The sequence below is a fragment of the Sphaeramia orbicularis genome, chromosome 20, assembly GCF_902148855.1.
Source record: "Sphaeramia orbicularis chromosome 20, fSphaOr1.1, whole genome shotgun sequence".
In the NCBI taxonomy this organism is placed as follows: Eukaryota; Metazoa; Chordata; class Actinopteri; order Kurtiformes; family Apogonidae; genus Sphaeramia; species Sphaeramia orbicularis.
In genome coordinates, this window is record NC_043976.1 from 40,003,172 (window position 1) to 40,025,633 (window position 22,462).

Sequence of the window (22,462 nt, forward strand, 5' to 3'; positions counted from 1 at the left end):
TGTACTTCTAGTTCACTGGAATGATGGATTTGTGGTTAAAAAGTCATCCAGCACTGCAGACGTGGACGCTCCTGGTCTTTGAGGGTTAAATTCGATGTGGTTTGCGGTCTACTGGACTGGGAACGAAGGCTGCGGTTGCCTTGACGACCCTGGCGCATTCGCCGGCGGTTCCGCGTGTCCCGATGAATTATTCAGGCCTGTCCGAGGCGGCAGGATTTCCCAGAAGACCCGGATCGTGTTCCCACAAGTCACCTGTGCTCCGGCCGCTCAGTCTCTGACAGAAAACTCCACATTTTACAGCTTATGTTACGGCCTCGACGGCTGTTATTCAATCAGAGATCAATGAGGAGCTGCGCGATGCCTTCACTGTCCCTACTGATGGTTCGAATATTTGGGTTGTAGAGTGTATTTTTAACAGCAGAGTCAAATGATCTGAATGGAATCGGTTGGAAATGTACTTTATTTATAAATGGGTTGGATTGGGCCTGTGTCGTCCATATTGTAGCTGCTTTGCACAGGTTGGAATCATCTCTGTAAACATGTTTTCAAGAGTCAGGAGGACTTTGGCCACCCCTAAAGCCCCTCAGAGTCAATCATTGGCTGATTAGACGAGTGGAATGAAAACAGGCGGTTTAACGTGATCCATGTGAGTCCAGATGTGTCCTGGAGTTCAGGATTTCACCTCTGTGTCTGTAAATGAACACGAACCGCCGCTTTATCGTCCAATAAGAACACTGCAGGGTTTGACAGATTAGTTGGAGTGCGAAGCGGTCGGTCGGGCTGATGTATTCCTTAACGTCCAAATAAACCACGTACGTATAAACGTCCAGACATGCAGGATGAAAACCAGGGCTGTCAAACTCAGCCCAATATGATCTGAAGTGGATCAGACCAGGAAAATAAAAACATAATAATATATGAATAATGTCGACTCCAAACGTTTCTATGGTTTAAAGTGAAAAACGTAAAATTATATTATGAAAATGTTTACATCAACAAACTGTCCTCTAAAAAAATTCTGATGAAAAATAATTAAAATTTTAACAATATTCTGCCTTATTTTATCATTTACACATGAGTATTAGAACTTACAGATCACATTTAATCATTTAATAACAGGTAGAATATGGTTAAAATTACACTTCTATTAACCCTTTATAGGTCACTCAGAAATACTCAGAAATTCAAAATTACAACGTTAGTGTGTTATTGGAGGAAATAACAAGACTTTATTACTTTTGGGAAATTTTTCAAATTTTTTTATTGTCATGTAGAAAATCAAGGTCAATGAACTTACCATATTTAGTTCCTTATTCGTGAGTTAAAAAAAAAAACAATCTGAGAATTATAGAAAAACACATGTAAGGTGAAAGGAACATGTATTTTAGAGCATTAGACCACCATTAGTGCTGATCCAGACCCCTGTCCACATCCACATGATCCCGTTGAACATCATTCTCAAAACTCACCTGTTCAAACTTGCATTTTCTTGAGCCTCTTTTTTTTTCTCTTTCTGTTCTTTTTGTTTTGTTTGTTTGTGAAGCGTCTTTGAGTGTCCAAAAAAGCGCTGTATAAGTGTGATGTGTTATTATTATTATTTATTTATTTATCTATTTATTTTTATTATTTTTATTATTTATTATTATTATTATTACTATTATTATTATTATTATTTTTTTTTTTAGGACTGGGCAAGTAAACGCGTTATTACCGCGTTAACGCATTCATTAAATAACGCCAACAATTTTTTTAATCTCACGTTTATGCCGTTTTCTTCTAACTCATATTCTTCTGCCTCTGCTTGTGTGCGTGTAGTGATTAGCTCGGCAGATAGACAACAGGTTTCCCAAGAAAAGCCGGACGCCCAAAACTTCTGTCCAAATCTTTTACTGTAGACTCACTGTAAAACTGCAACATACAAACAAAATATGTCTGAGTTTTGTTCATTGCCTTAGTACATTTACATGGCATTATACATTTAAATGAATGGGAAAAAGATTACTAGCTCGATGCTAACTTGAATGGAAAAATCAATAGACACGCTAACGATTAGCATGTACAGATTAACTTCAGATTTACGTCTTTTTATCCAGCAACAAAGGTTCACATCAGAGATATTTTATACTATTCATTCTTACAACAACTGATCATAAAATACTCACAGGCAAACATTTTTGAGGCCATACAAACAGAATGAAAGAAACGTGTCTGTTAGTTCCTTTTTATGTCCGAACTGACTACGGGAACACCGCAAGGACAAAACCTACATTAGTGCAACTTATTCCGACCACTAGAGGGCCCCCTTTGTTTACTTTGAACAACTGAACATCACATATTATTGGGCTTATTAGTATTAGTACTTATTAGTGGGCTTAAGACTCCTGTCAATCACTCACAAGCGGAAATAAACTGGTGTGGACATAAACATGGAGAAAAGTACCGGGCTGTTCCATGGACATTTTCATTTGAAATGTCTTCAGATGGGGGGGGGGGGGGGGGGGGGGGGGGGGTAGGACACCGTTTTTTGGAAACACTGACATGTGGAATTATTTTAATCACCGGAGTACTTCCAGTCTGAAATATCACTGAAAGACAATAACACTGTTGATGCCGGCAACCCCCCCCCCCCCATAACTATGCGATTAATCATGATTAATCGCAGAAATCCATGTGATTAATCGCGATTAAGAAATTTGAATTGCTGCCCAGCACTAATTGTTATTATTCCTTACATTAGTACCATTACTTCATGGTACCGAACAAAGCAGGTTCATGCAGAGGTGGACCTTACAGACCCTGGAGACCACATTGGACCTGAGACTGTTGACTCACTGGAACTGGTGCTGTCACTGTCTCGTAATGTCTGCGCAAGTTACCAAAAATAGTTACTTGCCCAATAATTGTCTGTAATTTTTTCTCATTTTATTATTTTTTTTTACAGTATTAAACTTTAAATTAACAGTTTAATCTCATAAATAGACAAGAAGTATTTGTGAAATTACGATACATTTGCAAATGTATTTTAGCTGTATTTTTCTGTGAAAAAAGAAAAAAATTCTTTTAAAAAAATGGACATTTTTTTGGTTACTCACAGTTACAGTTTTGTCATGTTATTTTACATTTGACATGTAAAATTACAGTCTATTTTTGTCATTTCATTGATATTTTCCTGTATCTTAAATAAAATACAGGAAAAATCTGTATAGGGTGGTTTGTGTGTAAATGCAAAACTTTTCAAAATGTAACTTCACTTTTTCTTCTTTTTACACTAAAACAAAGAGAAAAATCTGGAGTTGTCAGTATTTATAGTTTATTATGATAGTATTTTACCGGTCCGACCCTTTTGAGATCAGATTGGGATGAATGTGGAACCTGAGATAAAATGATTGTTAATATCTTCAGTGTAATTTTCGTATTTCATAAATTCATCCCATGGGCCGGTTTGGACCCTTTGGCGTCCCAGTTTTGGCCCACGGGCCGTATGTTTTGACACCAATGATGAATACTATTAAAGCACCAGCCTGTGTTTAGCTCTGCTGTCTCATGAAGCTGCTGTCGCGTAAACACCGGTGCCGTGGGTTTGGGTTTCATTCATGGCTGTTGTCTGTCTGTGGGACATCAGCGTCTTCCACTGGAGACATGAGTTCAACACATACTTTTGACGCCGAATCTGGGTTTTAATGACTCAGACGATGTGTGAGTGGGATGGAATGCTGTCATTCTGACCTAGATTGGAAAACGGTTGGATTTTGACCCATTTTTATGTTGTTGTTAAATGTTCTTCCCTGTCAGTCTTTAATTTCTAACCCAATAATAAATCTGAACATATGGTCGTTCTGTTGAATTTGGATGAAAACAGAATAAGTGTGAAATCCACTTGTTTTATGAACTCAGACTGTTGTCTAGATTTAATAAATAAAACAGAATATAATTAAGGTAAATGTGTCAAACATGTACAACAACATTAGAATACATAAAAAACATAGTAAGTAACATGAAATGCATGCATATTCATTTTTAAGTAGGAGTTTAAAGTGAAATTTATGGATGTTAAATGAAAACAGAATACATAAATATGGAACAGGTTGATTCAGTATCTGCATTCATGTCTGAATTTGTATTCATTCACAGATGATGTGAGGAAATACGTTAAAATACAAACTATTCCCATATTTATAATGAAGGATTCTTTACTGAGGAAAAAAAAAACTAAAGAAATAGAAGGAACATTATTATCAGCATCAATTATCAGCCCAAATATCAAATTAATATCAGATTCTATCTATCTATCTATCTATCTATCTATCTATCTATCTATCTATCTATCTATCTATCTATCTATCTGCACAAAGAAGAAAAAATGAACAAAACTCAAAAAGAAAATTCATTTTAGCTGGTTTTGTTGCACTCACATTAACTTTATATTGATTTATTTATATAGTATTAATTCTAGAGTATATGAATATTCCCTCATCTGTATATTATTCCACTATCCAACTGTATAATATGATATATATTATGTCTGTACCACTCAAATATCTCTATTATTTTGTTTATTAACATATTAACTGGACTTTAATACTGTATATTGCAATGTTTATTAATCACTGTGTAATAATCCATATATTTATAGCACCCCAATAATCTACCCTGTACATGCATGTACATACTGTCACTGATGCTAAACTGTATTTCATTACCTTGTATTTGTACATGATGATGATAATGAAGTTGAATCTAATCTAATGTAATGTAGGTGGTGCATTTAAGTCTAAAAATAATGGGAAAACTGAGTAAATGTTTGATTAATTGTTTGGTCTTTAATATATTACATAATTTAGGTGGTCTTTAACAGTCTTTAATTTATATATATGTAATTTAGATGGTCTTTTATTTCTATGTATCTAATTTAGGTGGTCTTTAATGGACTTTAATGTATATATATCTAATTTAGATGGTCTTTAACTGTCTTTAATTTACATGTATCTAATGTAGGTGGTCTTCAATGGTCTTTAATTTCTGTATATCTAATGTAGGTGGTGCGTTTAAATGTTAAAATAATGGGAAAACCGAGTAAATGTTTGATTAATTGTTTGATCTTTAATATATTATATAATTTGGGTGGTCTTTAACAGTCTTTAATTCATATACATCTAATTTAAGTGGTCTTCAACGGTCTTTAATTTATATATTTCTAATTTATGTGGTGCGTTTAAGTCTTAAAATAATGGGAAAAGTGAGTAAATGTTTGATTAATTGTTTGGTCTTTAATATATTTTTTTAAATGGTATAAAAGTTTTTCTCGAAGCTCGATATGTCGTCAGTTTATTGTTTCAAACCAGGAAAAAAACACATGAAATATTTACTTTTAAAGTCTTCTTTTAATAAAATGAGTGAAACTGAAGGTGATTAGTGGAACACTGAACTAATCGTCTAACTGCTGCAGCTTTAAACTCCAGCACAGATGAACTGTCACAAATAACAATGAATAATTAACCTGCACACGATCAGCGGCACGAGGCGCTCGCCGTCGCCGTAACCTGAGGGGCCCGGGTTCATATCAGTCCGATCGCAGACCGACCACGCGTTTCCCGCCACGTTGCCATGCCGACCGGGACTCATCCATAATACAGTAGCCTCAGCGCCTCCTCCCGGCTCGGCCTTTTGACGGCAGCCGTCGTCTAACTATCTCGCCTTCTGCTCGTCAGGTAGCGCGGCGAGGCGAACGGCGAGGGGGAAGGTGGTCTGAGGACATGGATTCGATGAGTTCGCCTCAGTTCACTGATCATGTGAAGCATCTGGATGAGGACAAGCTCTGTGAGTCAGCGTCGCACTCTGCCTCCTTTATGTTCCATATGTGCATCGAAGGCGGCGGCGTTTTACTATTATTAGAGAAACAGACGCTTCGCCTTCTGAGATTCTCACTTTGGTTTGAGTTCTTCTCAGACGACTGGTTTTATCAGACGTAAGCATCAAAACAGACGTACAGGAAGAAATAATTTCGTATCAGTCATTATTTAGAGAAGTTTGATGGTTATTTGTGGGTTTAATTTATATGTAAAAGATGTAACCGGACAAAAATGTCACACAACAATCCTCTGTTCTATGTAATTGACAAAATAGTCAATAAAATTAGCTAAATGATCAACATAATGAACAAAAATGAACTAAATAATAAACAAAATTAGCTAAATGATGAACAAAACTGACAAAATAATAAACATAATGAAAAAAAATGACCTAGATAATAAATAAAATTAGCAAAATAGTTAACAAAACTGACAAAATAATGAACATAATGGAACAGAATAATGAATAAAATGCACAAAAAAAAGAGCAAAATTATCAAAATGAAGATCAAAATGAACAAACAGCAACAAACTAATAAATAAAATGAGCAAAATAATGAACAAAACTGACAAAATAATGAACTAAATGAACAAAACAGAACAGTATAATGAAAAAATGCACAAAATAATCAGCAAAATTATCAAAAATGATGATCATAATGAACAAAAATGAACAAAATATCAATAAATGAGCAAAAATAATGAGCAAAATTGACAGAATGAGCAAAATTGACAAAATGATTCGCAAAACTGACAAAAATAATGAGCGAAAATTAACACAAAATGAAAAAAATTAGCAAATAATGAACAAAATTGACAAAATAATGAACAAAAATGAACAAAATATCAACAAATGAGCAAAATAATAAAGAAAATGAGCAAAATCATGAACGTAACCGACAAAATAATGAACACAATGAACAACGCAGAACAAATAATGAATAAAATGCGCAAAAAAAATCAAGAAAATTGACAAAATAATCAACAAAATGAGCAAAACAGTACACACCATCATCACCAGTGGTATTTCTGTGTAATTTCTGGGAGTATTTTTGACTTTCTATCCTTTATTTTGACATTATTTGGTGCTTTCGTGTCCACGTTCAGACTTAAATGACTCTGCAGACTCGTCTTAAACGCGGTCGTCTTGTTTCCAGTTTCTATAATAAAACAGATTGTGAACTCTGAAACCTCTTCACTTGCTCGTAATTGTCTGTAAAACGTTAGAGTTTTAACAGTTTGGAACGAGTAGAAGAGCAGATTTTACAGACGTTGAATCAGATGTGGTGGAGGCTGAAGTGCTCGCTCCCAATTTGATATATATATATTTTTTTCTTTTTCTTCTTCCCAAAAACGCTGCAGGAATTTACTGGAGCCGTGGTTGGGAATGAAGCGAAAGCAGCCGCAGTAAAAACCAGAGCGGGAGAAGATTATAGGACGAAAAGTAGACGTTAAAACAGGACCAAAAGGCCCAAGGAGTGGAGATGTGACACTAATGTAAAGGAATTAAGTTTTATTATGAGGCTGTAAACATGAGTGTAAAGCACGACCGAGGTCAAACGGAGGTTTAACCACAAACGTCTGGACCTGTCGGATATTTAACAGCACAGTGTCAACCGTTAGGACGACATTTTCTGAGTTTAGAGTCTGTTGGGATTTATCTGGGGTCAGCTCCATGTTCCCTGGTACCTATGTTCCCTGGTACCTATGTTCTCTGGTACCTATGTAGGGTTAGAGGTTAGGGTTAGGCACTGGGGAACATAGGTACCAGGGAACATGGGCACGTGGGAACATAAGTACTGGGGAAAATGGGTACTGGGGAACATAGGTACTGGGGAGCATGGGTACCAAGGAACATAGGTACTGGGGAGCATAGGTATCAGGGAACATGGGCACATGGAAACATAGGTACTGTGGAAAATGGGCACCAGGGAACATAGGTACTGGGGAACATGGGTACTGGGGAACCTAGTTACTGGGGAACATGGGTACTGGGGAGCATAGTTACCAGGGAACATGGGTACTGGAGAACATAGGTACTGGGGAACATGGGTACCAGGGAACATAGTTACTGGGGAACATGGGTACTGGGGAACACGGCTACTGGGGAACACAAGTACTGGGGAACATGGGTACCAGGGAAGATAGGTACTGGGGAACATAAGTAACAGGGAACATAGGTACAGGGGAACACAGGCACCGGGGAACATAGGTAATGGGGAACATAGGTACTGGAGAACATAGGTACTGGGAACATTGGCACTGGGGAACATAGGTAATGGTGAACTTAGGTACCCGGGAACATAGGTAACGGCGAACATGGGTACAGGGGAACATAGGCACCAGGAAATATGGGAACATGAGTACCAGGAAACATAACATAGGTACTGGGGAACATGGGCACTGGGGAACATCAGTACTGGGGAACATGGGTACTGGGGAACATGGGTACCAGGGAACATAGGCACTAGGTTAGATAGGTACTAGGGAACATAGGTACTGGGTTAGATAGTACTGGGGAACATGGGTACTGGGTTAGATCCGCACTGGGGGACATGGGTACTGGGGAATATAGGTACTAGGTTAGATAGGTACTGGGGAACATAGGTACTGGGGAACATGGGTACTGGGGAACATAGGTACTATGGAACATGGGTACTGGGGAACATGGGTACTGGGTTAGATACGTACTGGGGAACATAGGTACTAGGGAACATGGGTACTGGGGAACATAGGTACTGGGTTAGATACGTACTGGGGAACATGGGTACCGAGGAACCAGTACCCACGTACTGGATGTGCTTCATGTAACTAATGGTGTCCGTATAGAGGTGGATTAAATGAGGCAAAACCCCTCAGTATATTCTTGTCGTTCTGTGATACTTTCCACAGATTCGTCCGTTCATTTGCTTTTCTATTAAATTTGTTCGACGTTGGCTCTTGTCCTGTCGCAGATCTCAAACGGCGCTCTGCAAAAAGCTTTCGAGGCGCTTCTGGTTCAGTTTGTTTACCAGAGTTTTTGTGTTTCGGTTTCATTTCAAACGATGCAATAGATTTCTTTTTTTATGCGTCGGGGCTTGGATCTGTGTTTGTCGAACGCCGCACTTGGCAAAATGTATTTTACCAGTTTTTACGACGGAGGCTGAGAATAGAGGCAGGGACGTTCCAAATCCCTAAAGCCTCTTCTGTGGGAAAGCCCATCCGACGGCGTCTCCTCCCCGGTCCGCAGATCCACGCTGTGATTCCCTCTGGCGGGATTTTCTACGGACACGCAAAGCTCCCATTACACCAAAGCCTCCCTCTACAAGCCAAATGACATGATAACACATGACATTTGGCTCTATTAACTGTTCAAGCCATTTCTGCGCTCCTCCATTCCGGACCAAAATGTCAAGCAATAAAAGTGTTTTTAGATGTCGGATGCTGATGTGGACGTCGCTCATTTCACATCGTATCTTGATTAAATTTAATGTGAGTTCTGGGCCATGTCAAATAGAGATTATTTTATTGAGATACTGAACATCAAACTCAGTGAAAAAATAAATATGAATGGAATGGATTTGTAGCTTCTAAGCTAATATTTCTCTTTAAGAATCAGCATGTCCGATATGAAAACGGGTTATTATCGACTGGCAACATCCTATCAAAGCAATTAATCAGTTTTATTCTGCATTTTAGCGGAAGACCTGACCTAAATGTTGACATTTTAGGGAGGAATTTGCTTTTGTTCTGGGGATTAGGTACCTCATCAAGCTCTAAGGTTAGCAAAAGCTGGATAGCATGTTAGCTGTGTCTTATTTGTTCAATTTCTACTTTAACCAGGTGTAAAAACAACAAAAAATAGTTTCATTCCACTGGAAAGATCTTTTTTTTTTTTAGATGTATTTACTTATTGAGACTTAATCTTGTTCAGATTATTTGACTTTTTCTAATAATTTTCATCTTGAGCTACCCCACTTAGATATTACAACTAATTTTGAGTAATATTTATAACAAAACAAGCTCTGTTGTTGGGGATGATGATGCGGACGTCGCTCTGATCTCACATCATATCTTGATTAAATTTAATGTGAGTTCTGGGCCATGTCAAACGGAGATTATTTTATAGAAATACTGAACATCAAACTCAGTGAAAAAATAAATATGAATGGAATGGATTTGTGGCTTCTAAGCTAATATTTCCCTTTAAGAATCAGCATGTCCGATATGAAAATGTGTTATTATTGACCGGCAACATCCTATCAAAGCAATTAATCAGTTTTATTCTGCGTTTTAGCGGAAGACCTGACTAGGGATGTAACGATATGAAAATTTCATATCACGGTTATTGTGACCAGAATTATCACGGTTATCATTACTATTACGATATTATTGAATTGTATTATTATTGTGCTCAAAATGTTCAAAAAGTACTAATGCACACACTAAAATAATTTAACCAAGTTGTATTTTGAAAAAAACAAACAAAAAAAAAAAATGGTACAATGCACTTTCTCTTGGCAGAAACATTAAAATATTAACCCTTAGTGGTCTGAGCCTATTTTGTCCGCTTTTCAGTCCTTTTGATTTCACTTTTATATACTATATAAACAAATGTTTACTATACCCATGTTTGGGATCTGTTTTTTCCGCACAACTTCATCTATATCATCTGCCTATTATTTTTTTCACTTTAACCTGCTATAAAAACATAAAAGGCCAGAAAATACAAAAAAATGTATATAAAATCCGAATCGAAAAATGTATATACTTTATTGCATAAATAACACAAAGATGCTTAATGAATCTTTTCAAAGACTTTAAAAGTGAATATTGGTTCCAAATATTAGGTATATACAATTAAAACTGTAATAACTTAAAACTATACTCAAATATTTGACATAAAATCAGATCTTTACATAGTGTTTTTTCCTCTAAAAGTGCGGTAATCAAACCTGGTTATCATGATAATTAGAATTTAAACAGTAATACTAACAGTATGCAATTTTACCGCGGTTTATCGTTATACCGGTAATCGTTACATCCCTAGACCTGACCTAAATGTTGACATTTTACGGAGTAATTTGCTTTTGTTCTGGGAGTTAAGTACCTCACCAAGCTCTAAGGTTAGCATAAGCTAGATAGCCTGTCAATAAAGCATGCTAGCTGTGTCTTATTTGTTCAATTTCTACTTTAGCTAAGTGTAAAAACAACAAAAAAAATAGTTTCATTCCACTGGAAAGATCATTGTTTAGATTTATTTACTTATTGAGACTTAATCTTGTTCAGATTATTTGACTTTTTCCAATAATTTTCATCTTGAGCTAACCCACTTAGATATTACAACTAATTTTGAGTAATATTTAGAACAAAACCAGCTCCATTGTTGGGGATGAGTATGAAGGACACAGGTTCTATTTACTATCAAGAAATTTGTACTTGTTTTATGTAATTTTGCCTGGAAATACATATCTATTAGGGATGGCAAGATTATCCGATACGTATCGATACGCTGACACACGCGTGTACGATCCCGGTGCACCGGTAGAGAAGCTGCGAGTGAATGAAAAGTTTGGAATGATATCGCAATGCATCGGTTATTGAATGTTTGTATCAATACAATTTGATCCGTTCAATAGAATATATTTTTACTCTCATTTAAAAGTATTACTATTTATTTGGATAAAGTTTTTCTTTCCTTCAGACCCACGTTAACATGTGCTGTGGATTCGCAGATGTGTACACTGTACACTAACAGTCTGAGCTCCGTGGATGGACTGAGCATGTGCACCACAGATGAATACTGTAAAGTCTGTATCTGAATCTGACAGACTTAGAAGGAGGTGACCACATGTGGTTTATGAACATGTACTTTTTTTACTAGATCAACTGCATTGAATACTGCCGTACAAACCGAAGATACTTCCTTAAACTGTCACATACGTATCTAACAGCACATCCCATAATACCTTACACAGGTGTCTCTTAAAGTGACAGAACCTTTTTCTGTTGTACCTACATTACAAATACATTACATTACAAATTGAGGTGAGGGAGTAAGAAGTTGAGTGTTAGAAACAGAGAAACGCCTTTGGACACAAAGCCCTAACGTTTTCAGCTGACTGAATGTGAGGCACGTGTTCTGAAACTGAACTGAAGACACTTTGTGAAAAGTCGTGGTCTTATTTGATAAATAAATGGTCAAACTCATTGAATTGCACTGCGTATTTTTTTTTCAGAATGAATGTGTTGAATCAGAATGTGTTAAATTGCTCTGTATTGTGATTTAGGTGTGAATTGTATCATATCGCATCGTGAGGTGCCACACACATATCTAATATATCGGATCGGAGATGCTGTATCGAGATGTGTATTGCATCGGCCTTACTACTAAGATTCTCAACCCTAATGTAATGGAGTCATTACATCTTCATAAGAACATAAATATACCATAGATAAAAATAAAAAATCTTACTATGAAACTTTAAACACGTATATTCTGGTTAAAATAAGAATTTTAGCATTCTAGAATCCTTACATAATATTTCGAATTTTAAGAAAACTTGATAAGTGCAATTTTCTTACTGCACTGGCTGATAAATTTACTTAACTAAGACATTTTAACCTAATAATGAGTTTAATTTTCTAATTTTTGCACAGGCCTTTTTTACAGTGTAAGTGCTGAAGCTCCAGTTGTGGTCTGGACATTAAAACCAAAGGCCTGTTTTCTGGTCTGGGGGTGGGCTTCCAGACTAAACTACTGCTGACGTTCTCATCCGACACTTTGCAGAAGTTTGTTGTGTTTGTCCACCTGTCAAACCCATCGTCCACCACCAGGCTACAGTAACGTCACCTGTGTTTACGCCTCTGCAGCTGAAGTGGAACGCATTATCATGTGAAATGTGTGTGTGTTTGTGTGCAGGCATGGCTCCAGAGGTATGGCTACCTCCCTCCTGCAGACCCCAGAATGTCAGTGCTGCGTTCTGCCCGAGTCATGCATTCTGCTATCGCTGCCATGCAGCGCCGCTACGGCCTCAACATCACAGGGAGTCTGGACGGAAACACTATAGAGTGAGTTACACACTGTGTTTATGCACCAATAATCCTTTATACACACGGAAACAGCCGCCGGCAACTGATCTAAAGTGTTTAATACCTGTTGATCCACTAATCCTATCAATACATGGAAATAATTGGTGTAAAATACAGTTTGTCTTTGCATTATTTATTCTTGTTTTGATTTTTACATAGTTTTCTTTTATGTTATTGGGTTTTTTGCGTTGTTTTCATTTTGTAGAGCTTCTTAAATGCAAAAATCTGCATTTATACACCAATAATCCTTTAGATATTGGAGAAAATCCAATTGGCAGATTTTTTTCCTTGAATTAAGCAAAAAAAATCTGCAAATGGAACAAGTGAAAATTATCTTGGTAAGATTTCTTGCAGAGGCGATTTCTCACAGACTGCAGTGGAAGCTCAGCTTTCCCTAAAATTACTCAAATTAAATGGTTAAATATGTTCGGTTGTGTTGACATTTCATTGACTCCAAATGTGTTAGAACACGTCTATCTCACAGACGAGTTCGTTCAGAATCAGCTTTATCACAAATCAACGGACTGGATGTTGTTCACTTCTCCTCCATTCCCATGTCTCTGTTTTCTCATTCGATCTCTGCTCAGTTCATTTGTCCATAGACGCTCAGCGTCCATGCACTTCAGTGGGACTGAGTGGAACAGTTTTTTTCATTGCCTCAAAACTGGACGGTAATTGGATAAATGCCACAATGTTGTCCCGCCCCCGGACGCTTGGCATCTCTGGGGGTGAATGGAGCTGTGGGCGGAGCTCGGCCGAGCTGGATCCCGTTTGATTGACAGCTAGTTTCAGCTCTACTCCTGCACTTGACGGAGTTCAGTTTAATACTGTCACACATTCTGCTGTGAAATCAGAGAAACCACTACCAAATTACTCGTTCATTTCTTGCACTGTAAATAAAACACACTCATTGTACTTCCTTGTTTCAATTTAACATAATTTCAGCGTTTTCTTGTTTACTTGGTACGATAAGGTTAATGACCATTTTCTTAAAAAGGAACAGAGGGACGAATTTATGTTTAAATAACTTGACCATTTTTTTTAATGTAAGCTGACAATGAGCTTCCCCTCTGACAGACGAGCAGCCGCCACTGGTTTCTCTAAATAAGATTTTCCAGATCTATTGTCTAAAAATAAGTTCTTATATTTCACTGAAAAGTTACTCTTTAGGTGATTATGTCTTATTTTAAGTGCTGAGATATTTGGACTAGAAAGGAGAAAAATACACTTGGTAAGATTTACATTTTTTCCAGTGTCCACCCAAACAGTCAGTGCACTGCAAAAAAGGGGTGTCTAAAAACAAGACAAAAACACTAAATCTGAGGAAAAAGGTCCTCAAAACAAGTGAAATATCTGTCTGTGCAGCAAGATAATGTCACTTGAATTAAGATTGTTAGAAATAAGCAGGTCTACAGATGTATGAACACCAAACATGAATCTTCCAGTTTGTATGAAATCTGGAGTTTGTAGACATTCATGGAGGGAGCATGTCTACAATGTCCAGACTTTTTACAAACCCATCATTCGTAAGAGTGTCTGTGACCGAGGCATTAGCGCTCTTTCCTTGAAAATGACAACATCCGGTCTCAAAAAATGTAAAAAAACAGCTATTTTTGGTCTGTTTTTTTCATTTCTGTCAGGTAGTAACTTTCTATTTTGTTATTAGAAAGAGGAAATGAAAATCAGTCCTTTTTTAAAATTTGGTTTATGTGTTTTGACACAGAAAAAGAAAAACACTCTGAAATTCAATTTTAATTCTTCTATTTTAAAATGAAAATCAGTTAACTACTAGTATTTCTGTTGTTTCTGAAAAGAAAATCCAATTACCAAAAGATACACTGACCAATAACCTTTGAATTTACTCTGAGCTTTAATGAAAATCTACAAGATCAGTGAATTAAATATAGAAAAATACCCGGTTGACACTGATAAAATATGAAATACAGTGGATAATATTATAAATAAATGATGATTAATCCCTTAAGAAAGCTTAGATATAGAGAAAATGTCATTTGGGAACTGATCAAAGTAACACTGGGTCTTTATGGGTGAAGGGTTAAACTGAATGGGATCATCGTGAACATATGTTTAATGAAAAGACAAGACTGAGCACAAATGTCAGTGTATTTAACGGAGCCGAATAACCACAAACCAGGAGATCAAACATGTAATAATGAGGAAAGAGCGCCCACGTTCCGGCCGTTTATTGTCTTTTACTTAATTGTCCAGATCCTCAAAGCCTGGTCTTGATTCTTTCCTGATGACGACGGGACAAACGGCCTCTTATTCTTAACCCTGTTTTACATTCTGAAGGCGAACGCAGACACAAAGTTACCCCGACGTGGATTAAGTGGGCATTTTAATTTGATCAAAGACGGCGTTCACCTCCGTCGTCAGATCACAGGCTGCAAAATGTATTAATACAAAGAGGAAGAAGAGCCGAGTTTATTTAGATGTTGGATTATAGACCTACAGCAGAGATGACAGGGGTTTGAAGGAAGAGTTGTATTAACCTATGTTCTGCACTGGTTATTAACGCTTTAACCCAGTGTTTTTCAACCTAAGGGTCGAGACCCCATGTGGGGTCGCCTGGAATTCAAATGCGGTCGCCTGAAATTTCTAGTAATTGATAAAAATAAAAATAAAAATTTTTCTAATAAACTATATGGGGAGTCAAGAGACAATCCATTTTACATGTCAAATGTGAAATAACATGAAAAAACTATAACTGTGAATAACCATAAAATTTTCCTTTATTTTTTTTAAATAATTTTTTTCTTTTTTCACAGAAAAATACAGTTAAAATACATTTGCAAATATATTGTAATTTCACCAATATTTATTTTCTATTTATGAGATTAAACAGTTAATTTAAAGTTTAATAAAAAAATAAATAAATAAATAAAATGAGATAAAATTACTGACAATCAACCATAAAAGATGTATTTGTTCTGTAAGCTGAACAAGACTTGTTTGTTAATTGACAAATACCTTGTGTAATTACAGGAGGTTTCACAACAAAAATGTTGAATAAATGTATTTTTGTGAATGTATAACATGTATAAACACTGATAAACTGTCCAAATACAGTTTTTATCAATGTATTGTACAACTTAGTCTCATTGAAAATTATTTATATGTATATTTATTGGTAATTTGATTGTTTTAGTGATGTGATTTAGTGATTTATTCCGAACATGCAATGAAATTTAATATATATGCACTTGCAAAACATACATAATAATACAAATATCAAGAAAAATAACAATCGTAGTCTGAAGAAAAGCACAATAATTTAATTTACATGCCTGAAAATACATGTAAATATTCTTTATTAAACATTTAAAAAGTCAAAAAAAAAAAAAAAGCAAAATCTCATGTAAAGTTAGGGTAAAAAAAACTGTGTTTTAATTACGGGAAATTACCGTATTTTTATGAGATGGTTATTTTCCGTTATTTAACAGCATTTTTTCGGCACCCCAGCTACCGGCATATTACGTTTTTTTACCTGTTTTTTTTTACAGTGCAATATACAACAATATTGCTTTGTATCCCAGACCCCTGTTAGAAAAGAAACACCTGAATTCAAGGTGTCCACATACTTTTGTCCATATGGTGTACACATTTAACCCATTTCCATCAGTGAAATGGTGGAAAACACCGTCTAAGCTGAATACATCTGATTATATGTGTGAATCTACTGTGTATTCCATTCAAACCCAACTTCAGTCCACTTTTACTAATGCACTTCAACCACATATTGCATTTTTTTTTTACCTGCACATCTACTAAAACAGTGTTCAGTGACATTTGTCCCCACCAACACTGAAATACCATCTGTGCTACAAATAGCGTTGTGCTGAAATCAGCCACTGAACTGTAACGTAGCGATGAGGTGGTAGCGAACAGCTGTCCAACCACCGGGCACAAACACTCTGAAATGTGAGAAGCTAACACTGTGTTGTTGTTTTGTTTGTTTTATTCCCCTCTGCTTCACATTGTTGATGTAGCGATAACACAATAAGGTGAGGTGTAATATTTATTTATTTATTTATTCACTGGATTGTGTGGATGTTGTTAGCGATTGCATGGGTTGTGTTTGGAGAAATGGCCTCGAGTCAAGTGTGGTTGTGCAACATTGAGTCTGTTTGTTTGTCTGTGTTCGTCTTCATCCATTTGCATGAAGGAGTTTAAGGAAAAACAGGTGACACTGACGGTGATGTCGATCTTTCTGCAGGTGGATGAAGAAGCCCAGGTGTGGAGTTCCTGATCAGTTAGGAGGTGCATCAAAATTCAACGTCAGGAAACGGCGGTACGCCCTCACAGGACAGAAGTGGCAACACAAACATATCACATACAGGTGGGTAACTTTTAAATTAGTTTACCGGCCGACAGGCTGTAAGTTATTGTCGTCATGTGGCGTCCAGCGGTGTCGGCGGCGTCTGTCGTCCATTACAAAAAATTTCAATCGTCTTCTTCTCCGAAACTACAATTCCAATTGACTTCAAACTTGGAATGCAGCTTCTCTATGATGATGTCAACAAAATTTAGTGAAATTCTTTGGATCTGGTTCTGATTCTGGATTTGGTGCCACTTTGAAAAATGTCCCCATTATAAGAGATAGGAAGCTGATGGATGCAATAACTCAGTAAATATAAATGATATCCAGTGGAAATTTCTCCAGTCCAGCCCTGATGGGGAGATGACCAAAACATCATGTCCACATGCTGATCAGGATCTGCTTCTGGATCCGGGAGCTGACGGAAAATTTAACATGGGCTCTTATAGGGAAAAAATTTCAATCGTCTTCTTCTCTGAAACTCCAGTTCTGATTGACTTCAAACTTGGTATACAGCTTCTGTATGATGATGTCAACACAAGGTGTTGAAATTATTTCAGTCTGGATCTGATTCTGGATTTGGTGTGACTTTGACAAATGTTCCCATTATAAGAGATAAGAAGTGGATTAAATCAGTCAGTATCAATGATATCCAGTTGGAATTAGAATTTTTTTATAGATCTGATTGGAATATGACCAAACATGGGATATTTCTGTAACATAACAAATACACATAACTGGGTGAAAATAAATGGCATCTGGATACATTTCCCAAAACTTTTAATTTGGCCGGTAAGCTACAGGGCCATTGGTCCTATTTTTTTTTTATTAGTTCTATGTAGTGTTAATGTTCCAAACTCTGACCAACAGGGGGTAGTCTGGTACCAGAACACACTTAGTTCTACCAAAACCACCAATGAATCAATGCTATGTATCCACAGAATGTGTCACTCATTGAATAAAGTATAAAACTCAATGGTAAAACCAGTAGAAAAGATAGAAAAACTCAACTAAAATACTAAAAACTGACTAAAATTAAATAAAATTAACTAAAAAGATAGTTAAACCAAACTAAAAGGTGCTAAACCTAAGTGAAGGTTGGTTGAACCAGTAGAAAAGGCAGTAAAACTAAAATGAAAGATGTTAAAACAGACTAAAATTTGGTAAAATAAGTCTAAAAGTAGTAAAACCAAACTATTTGATGGTGAACTCAGACTTAAAGATAGGTAAACTAGACTAAAGTGTAAGTGTATACTACAAATACTTTTAGTATTTTTCTGTGGAAAAAAAAATCTTTTAAAAAATGGAAATTTTTGGGTTATTCACAGTTACAGTTTTTTCATGTTATTTTACATTTGACGTGTAAAATCACAGTCTAGTTTTGTTATTTCATTGATGTTTTCCTGTATCTTAAAAATACAAGAAAAATCTGTAAAATAAAAGGTAAAAATCCTGTGAAATTACAGATTTTTTTTTTACAGTGTTGTTTTTCTTTTATGTTATTGGGTCTTTTTCATTGTTTTCATCTCCGTATTTTTTCTTCATCGCATATTTTACTTTGTTTTGTAGCTTCTTTTATGTCATCTCCATCTAGTTGCCTCGTTTACATTATTTTCTTGACCTTATTTTTTTATGTCGTTTCCATCTTATCGCATCTTCTCTGAATAATTTAACACCTCAAATCACATAGATTAGATCAGCAGTGATGATTTCACATTTACTCGGATAATTATCAACACGTCCTTCATATGAACAGAGGTTTGATGACCTAATTTCCTCCTGGTGAACCAAAGTCATTGAATAATCTTTACATCTGTGGAACATCTAGAGGTTCAGCTGGAGTTCATACGTAAAGAACATGTCGCTTAAATGCAGAAAATGTCGTACATGCATGACATCTCATCTCCCAAGTTGATAATTCCAGTTACATGAGGGGAACATATTGCAGTTAGATAATATTTCTGCGCTGGTTTACAGAGGTCAGTAGCCCACATCATGTCATATTTTATACATTTACTATACCGCCGCATGCCTCCAGCTCCATATTTCATGGGATAATCCTTAAGAAGTGTGCATGTTTTTTATTTTTTGCTCTGCCTTGAGGATAAATGTATAAGCAGTATTACATGCAGAATATAATCTAGTGGATCAGTGACCTGCGGCTGAATTAGGACTGAATATTAGTGATGGAAAAACACCCCCTACCCCCCGTTCAGTTTTCTTTTTAACACATGATGATTGTTTGGTGTGATGAGGGGAAATGAGCGGGTTTCATAAAAAAAGTGGAAGTGCAGATGAGAGCAGGGAGTGTTTGAGGAGAAGCAGCTGCAGAGTGAAAGAGGAGGAGGAGGAGGAAGAGGGGGAAGAGGAGGGAAGGAAACCCCGCTGGAAAGCAGAGGGTGCTCTCTGACAGATTAGGGTTACGTAATGCGACGGGAGCATTTTCAGAGCGTGTTCACATATGTATTTGTTTGGTTCGTGGACGCGGTCTGGCCTCCAGGCGTCTCATTGGCCTGAAGCTGCTGCTTTTATCTCACATCGGAGGGAACCGAGAAATCTGTAATGAGTCTGAAGGTTGGACGAACAGCTGGGCCACATTAGTACACTGATACCAGGTTGTTTTAAAGATATAGAGACCGGATTCTGCTGCGATGGTGTGGTGTTTAAATATGTAAGATGGGAAGCTGATGTGATGTCCAGTACCTGTTTGATCTACAACCAAAAAGACGTCAACATAAGGTTAGGTTAGGTTAGGTTAGGTTAGGTTGGGTTAGGTTAAGGTTAGGTTAGGTTGGGTTAGGTTAGGTTAGGTTAGGTTACATTTGGTTAGGTTAGGTTAGGTTAGGTTAGGTTAAGGTTAGGTTAGGTTAGGTTAGGTTAGGTTACATTTGGTTAGGTTAGGTTAGGTTAGGTTACGTTTGGTTAGGTTAGGTTAGGTTTGGTTTGGTTGGGTTTGGTTAGGTAAAATGCAAAGACTGAAGTGTATTAAAGTGAGCTAATACACACACACAATAATTAGCATTAGCACATTAATAGCATTAATCTGCCATTGATGGCACTCAGGGACCAACTTTCCATCTTCATTAATGCTTTAGATGTAGCACAGATGGGAGAAATAACATATGCACCATTTTTTTTAACATTAGTATTAGCATCAGCATTAGCACATTCACACATTAAGAGCATTAATCTGCCATTGAAGGTTCTCAGGGATCAACTTTACATCTTCATTAGTGCTGTAGACATGACACAGATAGGAGAAATAACATATATGTTCCAGTTTTTTAACATTAGCATTCACGCATTAGCAAAATAGGAGCAGTGAGGTACTATTGAAGGTTCACAGGGACCAGCTTTCCATCTACATCAGCACTGTGATCAAAGGCCCAGACAAGAGAAATAACCTATATGTTCCCATTTTTAACATTAGCATCAGCATTAGCACATTAAGAGCATTAATCTGCCACTGATGGTGCACGGGTACCAACTTTACAACTTCATTAGTGGTGTAGACATGACACAGATCACAGAAATAACATATATGTATCAGTTTTTTTTTTTGTTAGCATTAGCGCATTAGCAAATTAGGAGCAGTGAGCTGCCCTCGAAGGTTTGCAGGGACCAACTTTCCATCTTCATTAACGCTGTAGATGTGACACAGATAGGAGAAATAACATATGGACCTTTTTTTTTTTTTACATTAGTATCAGTACTAGCACATTCACACATTAAGAGCATTAATCTGCCATTGAAGGTTCTCAGGGATCATCTTTACATCTTCATGAGCACTGTGATCACAGGCCCAGACAATAACCTTTATGTTCCAGTTTTTAACATTAGCATTAGTGTCAGCATTAGCACATTAAGAGCATTAATCTGCCACTGATGGCGCTCAGGTACCAACTTTCCATCTTCATTAGCGCTGTGGACGTGACACAGATAGGAGAAATAACATATATGTATCAGTTTTTTAATATTAGCATTAGCGCTTTAGCAATCCCAGATCCCTGTTTGAAAAGAATCACCTGAATTCAACATGTCCCAATACTTTTGTCCATATCATGTAGATTGTGATTAAAACAACAACCATCACAGTTTTAGATCTGAGCTTCTTGCGTTTTTTTCCTCCTTTACCAACTCCTTTCTTTTCTCCTTCAAACTTTGAGCCGAAGTCGCCGGAAAATAATCCAAAAAACCCCAGAAAACTAGCGCTGGCATTTGGAAAGTCTAACAAATGCACGGCTGCCCCAGGTGTGTGCTAGTTTCCATGTAGCCACATACGGCGTTTGCTGTAGGGAAGCACTAATTAGCTTTGGCCTCCCCACTGTTCTCCCTGCATGCAGGTACTATTATAGCATGAGCTGCATCCGGAATCATTATCACTGCACAACATGGACTTTAATATTTGATGCGGCCTCAAAGCAGGTTGGGATTCTTACTTTTGGCTGCGTGCATTCCTTTATTTATTCGCCCTTAAAGTAGGTCACGCATGCAGCGACGTGGGTTTTACAGTCACATGAAACCAGAGTTTTATTCCTCGACGACAGCGACAGGTTTTTGAATCCACAACCCCTGGGAAAACGTTTCGTCAGGTTCAGTTGGTGTCGATTTGGAAGCGGATCGTTTCCTGGTTTGACACAATTGTACTTTACTTTGCGTCCATCTGCAAAAGCATTCGAAGACAAAGACAAAAGAGCTGGTATAAGTGGCTTCAATCAGAGCGAGGTGGTTTATTTACTCAACAGACGACGTGCTAACACCACTTCAACTGATGTTCAAGATTGTTTTTGTAATTTAAGGCTATTGGAGAATGTAGAGTGATGTTTCAGGGGGCTTGTGCAGATCTTGGAAATCTTTCAAAGTATGGAATTTTGTGTGAAAGTCTTAATAAAGTATGGAAAAAAGTTTCTCTCATAGTCAGATTTTAAAGTACTTTCAAAGGCCCATAATCTGTAAAATTAGAAATCCATCTAAAAAACCTGATCTGATTTCACTAACTGATCAGTACCAGAATGATTCTAGTGAAACTTGTTTGTGTGATATCCATTTATGTAATAAATAATAATCCATTTATGTAATAAATAATAATTTATCTAATTATGTATTCATTCATTCATTCATTTATTAACCCATAAAGACCCAAACATCCACCGACGACCAAAACCATCTAATGATCTAAACTGTTTAATACCTGCTCATCCAT

General features: G+C 36.8%; 1 protein-coding gene across 2 annotated transcripts in view; it reads left to right on the top strand.

Annotated features, from left to right (window-relative positions):
• The window catches only part of mmp16a (matrix metallopeptidase 16a (membrane-inserted)), a 141,144-nt gene that overhangs the window by 28,855 nt on the left and 89,827 nt on the right, over positions 1-22,462 (top strand). The window contains exons 2-4 of one of the 2 annotated variants that reach the window (XM_030123403.1): positions 12,751-12,899; positions 16,931-16,945; positions 17,158-17,280. In XM_030123403.1, coding sequence (XP_029979263.1) covers positions 12,751-12,899; positions 16,931-16,945; positions 17,158-17,280 — 287 coding nt within the window. The remainder of the gene's footprint in view (positions 1-12,750; positions 12,900-16,930; positions 16,946-17,157; positions 17,281-22,462) is intronic. The other variant, XM_030123404.1, reaches the window with a different exon arrangement.